Source organism: Carcharodon carcharias, chromosome 8, assembly GCF_017639515.1.
Source record: "Carcharodon carcharias isolate sCarCar2 chromosome 8, sCarCar2.pri, whole genome shotgun sequence".
Taxonomy (NCBI): domain Eukaryota; kingdom Metazoa; phylum Chordata; class Chondrichthyes; order Lamniformes; family Lamnidae; genus Carcharodon; species Carcharodon carcharias.
In genome coordinates, this window is record NC_054474.1 from 21,028,382 (window position 1) to 21,034,807 (window position 6,426).

Consider the following 6,426-nt stretch of genomic DNA (forward strand, 5'->3'; position numbering starts at 1 on the left):
TACAAAGAAGAGAAATGGAACGAGGAATGGTGATGAAAACAAATGCTCCTGAAATCTAGGATGAATGCTAATATTGTAACTTTTAAATTAATTGAAATTTCTTTACACTGTTGCAAATGTGCAAAAACCCCAACTACTAATAGAACAGTATGCATTAATTAACAAACCTAACAGAACAATACGAACAACTTCTGATCCTTCCTGCAAACCTGCAAATTAAAAAGCCACTATTCAAAGGCTCCAAGCAAAAATATATTAAATAGTGATGTAATGTGACAAGCAAGCTAACATGACAGCATGGCTCCAGATCATCTTTATTGCTCTTTTCTGCACCCTTTCCACTGTTATGTATAATTATCAAAGCATGATTACCAAAACCGTAGATTGCAGTCCAAGTGCAGTCTTGGACCAGTACACTACAACTGCTCAGAACAACAGCTTGTGTGCATACGGTATTTCAACATAAAAAAAATCCAAGGCATTTCACAGGAGTGTTGCCAAATAAAATGGCACCAAGTGACATAAGAAAATATTAGAGCAGATGAGATAGGTTTAAAGGAGCATACTTAAGAGCCTAGGGTCTTGGCCACTGAAGGTATAAGAACATAAGAACTAGGGGCAATTCAGCCCCTTAAGCCTGCCTCACCATTCAATACAATCATGACTGATCTCATTTTGGCCTCAACTCCAATCTTCCACTCTCTCCCCATAACCTTTCAACTCATTACTAATTAAAAAGTCTATCTCCTCCTTAAATTTATTCAGCATCCCGGCATCCACTGCACTCTGAGGTAGCGAATTCCACAGATTCACGACCCTTTGAGAAGAGTAATTCTTCCTCATCGCGGATTTAAATCTACCACCCCTTAGCCTAAACCTATGGCCTCTCATTCTAGAATGCCCCACAAGAGGAAACATCTGCTCCACATCTACTTTGTCTATCCCCTTTAGCATCTTTTATACCTCAAATAGATCTCCTCTCATCCTTCTAAACTCTAGTGAGTATAGACCTATACTTGCTAATCTCTCCTCATATGACAAGCCCCACATCTCTGGAATCAATCAAGTGGACCTCCTGCCAACAATGGAGGGATTTGAAAACAAGGATGAGAATTAAAAATTGGGGCACTGTTTAAGTGGGTGAGCAAGCACAGGAGTGACAAGTGAAAGGGGTTCAATTTTTGAAGAATTTCAAGTTTATAGAAGGCAGAAAATGGGAGGCTGACTAGGATTGCATTAGAATAGTCAAGACTAGAGACAAAGACATCAACAAGCTTATTCCATCATTCTGTTTCCCTTTTACTTTCTCCATGTTGTCAACAAATTGTAGCATTTTTCTGTTAGGAAATCTCCGTGCACCAATTCCACTCCATTGCCACTCATTATTTTGTATAATATCAGCAGTAATTTACCATGTCAACCCAAATGCATAACCAATCCAAATCCTTTTGCAAATCCTCCATCCTCGCTGTTCCTGCTAACTTAGTGAAAATTTTTGAACAAAAAAATGAAATAATACAGATGCTGGCGAAGGACCACTCCCATAAATTGCGCCCAGGGGAATGGAGGACATATACAGCATTTTAATATATAGAGCATTTTTTTAAAAAAAAGAAACCTATATTCTGTCGATATTTGCAAAGACATCCACCGAGATGCGCTGCATGCATATTAATCTTACGATTGTAACCCTTCTCGCGGACAAGCACACAGGCCTCTCCATCTACGCGGATACAGACAGACGAATTCGCCTCCTCATCCATCAAGCTGCAGATGCAGTTGAGGGGCACGTCATCAGCTCTTCGGGCCGGTCCTGATATTGTTGACAGCGCAATCCTGTTTACAGCTTTGTGCTTGGTTCACAGCTTCTCCTGTCTGTGTATGTGTGTGTGTGTGTGACAGAGAGAGAGAGGGGGAGGGAATTGGGGAGGGAGGGGGGGGTGGAGAGAGACAACAGGACTATCTACACACCCCCACTTCTCAAACCCACCCATCACAGCATTACCCTCAGGATAGCTGGCGGAATTATTACAATTGCTCACACACCCCTCGCCCTTAGGATAAATGAATGGTGGGAGGGGGAGGGGGAGATTTGGAAAAATACATGGGTCTCATTCATTCATTCATTCATTCCTCCCACCCGGGGGGGGGAGAATCTGGATTTAATGGGGGCTGACACAATTTCTGCCGCAGCCACCCATTTTTCCCCAGCACTGCAGTCTGTCTGGTACCCAGCCGGGTGCTGGTGGTGGTAGTGGTTGTTGTTGTTTTGTTTTGGTTTTTTTTTGACATCGACCAGCTTTGCTCCGGACCGAGGCCTAACTCCGCATTGGGAGTTGTTGGGTTTTTTTTTTTGCAACCCCGGGAACGCGGAGCCGCAGCCCCCTCCTCCGCTGGTGGACTCCCACACCCGAGCTCGGCCGTTTAAATAAAGGCCCCGTGAAGCCGTGCCGAGAACCCGATCCCCCCATCTCCCCGTGCCGTGTTCCTCCTCCCGCCCCCGCCGCCGCCGCCGCCGCCGTCCCCCAGCCCCGAGCCGCCAGCCGGCCAACGCGCACCGTTCACTCACCGGCATCTTGAAGCCTCTGCCCGAAGCCGCCGGCCTCGAACGCATTCAAATTTGAATCCGGCCGCGAGACCACCGACAATCCGCTCGTGCCTCAACGACAAGAGCTTCCAACTAAAACTCCGCACTGCGCAGGCTCACTGCCGCCCTGCAACCCCCATCCCCTCCCCCCACCCCCAGCGCCGGATGGACAGGCCAGTTCCACCAATCGCCGTCGCTCGACCCGCGGAATGGGGCGGGGATCGGCCACGCTGTGACCAATCAGAACGGAGGAGGGCGGCCGTGCCGCGACTGGGCGCGTCACGTTTCCATGGTCACCGCTGACAGACAGAAAGGAGAGACCCAGAGAAATAACAATGGCCCAGAGAGGGCCGCAGCAGGAAGATATATGGCAGCGGGGAGGGTAAAAAAAACAATACATGCGTATGTTGTCTTTTTATTATATAAATTATGAAGGGGAATGAAGCACTTTCCATTTCAGACACCAGCTTCCAGTTGCAGGTCGAACAATTTTCCGCAACCTGTGGTATGAGAATTCGAATGAGATTTGCGAACATGGCTTTGTGCCAGCAAGAGTGAAACTGCTGAAACTCACTTCACATAAGACCAAACACAGCCAGTAGGCAGAAGAGATTTCCTTTCCTTGAGACTAAGGTAGTTGTGAATCCTAGCTGCCACTGCACCAACCAGCCCCCTTTAAATAGTGGTATGCTCACTGTCAGACTTGTCAAATCCCGCATCATTTTAATTACTGATTGCATTCTTTTGAAACGCAATTTAGTTTTGTACGTTTAATTCTCTTACAGAATTAATTATCCAGACGCAGACTAGGGTAGTAGTCGTGTCGAGGCCAGAAGAGGCATGAGTTCCTGGAATGTGTTCAGGAAATTTTTCTACAGTATTATGCTTCCAGTCCAACGTGAAAGGAAGCAATGCTGAACCTGGCTCTTGGGAATGAGGAGAACATTTGGGGGACAGTGATCATTGTATCATCATGTGAGGTTGCCTATGGAAAAGGGACAGAGAATAATCTGGAGTAAGAACAATTAACTGGGGGAAAGCGGAATTCAATGGGGTAAGAATGGATCTGGGCCAGGTCATTGGAAAAACAATACCTGAACAATGGGCTAACTTCAAAGAAGAGATGGTTTGGGCACAGTCCTGATATATTCCCACAAAAGGGACAGGTAGGGAAAACAAATCCAGAGCTCCCCTGATGACAAAATAGAAATTAAGATGAAGAAGAAAAAGTGTGCTTATGACAGATGTCAGGTGGATAATAAAACAAGAATCAAGCTGAAAATGGAAGGTTCAAAGGGGAAATGAAAAAGCAAATAAGAGAAGCAAAGAGAAAGGATGAAAGGAGACTGGCAGCTCACACAAAAGGGAATCCCAAAGTTTTCTATTGGCACATTAGTAAAAGGGTGGTAAAAGGAGTGCGGCTGATAAGAGACCAAAAAGGGGATTTACACACAGAGGCAGGGGGCATAGCTGAAACATTAATTGAATAATTTGCATTGGTCTTTACCAAGGAAGAAACTGCTGTGCAGATCACAGTGAAAGAGGAGGTAATTAATACACCAGAAATATTTAAAATTGTTAAGGAGAAAGTATAGGCTGTCTGTATTTAAAGTTGATAAGGCAGCAGGACCGGATGACTTGCATCCAAGGATACTGAGGAAATTGTGGAGGCAACGGCCATCATTTTCCAAGCTTCCTTAGACTCAGGATTTGTGCTAGAGGACAGGAGAATTGCAAATATTACAAGACCACTCTTGTTCAAAAAAGGGTGTAAAGATAAGCCCAGCAACTACAGGCCAGTCAATTTAACTTCAGTAGTGGAGAAGCTTCTAGAAACAATAATTTGGACAAAATTAATAGGCATTTGGGCAAATTAAGAAAACCAGCTCAGATTTGTTAATGGAAAATTGTTTTTAACTAACTTGCTGGGTTTTTTTGAAGAGGTAAGAGAGAAGATTGATGAGGATAATTGTGAACTGTGAGGAGGATGGTGTGGAACTTCAAAAGAGCATAGACAAGTTGGTGGAATGGGCTGACAGGGGGCAGATGAAGTTCAATGCAGCGAGGTGTTAAGTGATTCATTATGGTAGGAAGAACATGGAGAGACAATATAAAATAAAGGGCACAAATCTAAAGGGGGTGCAGGAACAGAGGGACTTGGCTTATATGTGCATATACAAGTCAAAACTGAAGTCAAGGAGAATCAGGGGGAAAACTCTCCACTGGTTGGAGTCATACCTAGCACAAAGGAAGGTGTTTGAGATTGTTGGATGTCAATCATCTCAATCCTAGAAAATCACTGCAGGTGTCCCTCAGGGCAGCAGCCTAGGCCCAAACATCTCTAGCTGCTTCACCATAAGGTCAGAATTGGGGATGTTTGCTGATAATTGCACAATGTTCAGCTCCATTCGCAACTCATCAGATACTGAAGCAGTCCATGCCCATGTGCAGCAAGACCTGGGCAACATTCAGGCTTGGGCTGATAAGGGGCAAGTAATATTTGCACTGTACAAGTGCCAGGCAATGACCATTTCTAACAAGAGAGAATCCAACCAGTTTCCTTGACATTCAATGGCTTTACCATTGCTGAATCCCCCAAAGGGTCTGGGAAAGGATATAGATAGGTTAGGTAAGTGGGCAAAAAATTTTGCAGATGGATTATAATGAGGTTGTCCACTTTGATAGGAAGAATAGAAAAGCAGAATATTGTTTAAATGGATAGAGACCTGCAAAATGCTACTGTACAAAGGGATCTGGGTGTCCTTTTAAAAGTTAGCATAAATAGTTAGGATGCAAGTACAGCAAATAATTAGGAAGGCAAATGGAATGTTTGGCATTTATTGCAAAGGAACGGTTTATAAAATTAATGACACCTTGCTACAATTTTACAGGATATTGTGAGTCCGCACTCAGAGTACAGTTTTGGTCTCCTTAATTAAGAAGGGACATATCTGCATTGGAAGCAGTTCAGTGAAGATTCATTAGGCTGATTCCTGAGATAGGAATTGTCTCATGAGGAAAAGCTGAGGAGAATGGACCTATACTCATTGGCATTTACAAGAATGAGGGGTGATCTTATTGAAATATTTAAGATCCTGAGGGACTTTGACAGGGTACATGCTTTTTTTTTTCCCTTTATTCTTTCATGGGATGTGGGCACCATTGCCCATCCTACTCATCCAGTGGCTTGCTAGGCCATTTCATAGTTCAGCTAAGAGTTTAACACATTGCTGTGGGTCTGGAGTCACATGTAGGCCAGGACAGGTAAGGATGGTGGATTTCCTGCCATCACCAGCTGCCATTATGGGATTTGAACCCTTGTCCTCAGAGCATTAGCTGGGTTTCTAAATTACTAGTCTAGTGACAATACCACCATACCACCATCTCTCAATGCTGAGAGGATAAATTCTCTCCTGGGGAAATCTAGAATTAGAGGACACAGTTTCAAAATAAGGGATCTCTCATTTAAGACTGAGATGATGAGGAATTTCTTCCCTCAGTCAATAGCCTTTGAAATTCTCTTCCACATAGAGATGTGGAGGCTGGACCATTGAATACAATCAAACCTGAGTTAGACAGATTTTTGATTGACAATGGAGTCAAGGGTTATGGGGCGGGGGGGCAGTCAGAAAAGTGAAGTTAAATCCACAATCAGATTGGCCATGATCTTATTGAATGGTAAATCATACTCGATGGGACGAATGGACTACCCCTGCTCCTATTCCTTATGATCTTATGGTTTGTATTGCATTTAGGATCTGCACTGTCCCATCAATACAATGCTATCACTGCAAATTTGCAACAAAATAAATACGGATTTAAATTTGTGAATAAGAAGA

At 44.0% G+C, this 6,426-nt stretch overlaps 1 protein-coding gene across 2 annotated transcripts in view; it reads right to left on the reverse strand.

The window, feature by feature from the left end:
* The window catches only part of kif3a (kinesin family member 3A), a 100,874-nt gene extending 98,162 nt beyond the window's left edge, over nucleotides 1-2,712 (reverse strand). For both annotated transcript variants that reach the window (XM_041193337.1, XM_041193338.1), the window contains exon 1: nucleotides 2,570-2,712. In XM_041193337.1, coding sequence (XP_041049271.1) covers nucleotides 2,570-2,614 — 45 coding nt within the window. In that variant the 5' untranslated portion in view covers nucleotides 2,615-2,712. The remainder of the gene's footprint in view (nucleotides 1-2,569) is intronic.
* Nucleotides 2,713-6,426: the final 3,714 nt, after the last annotated feature.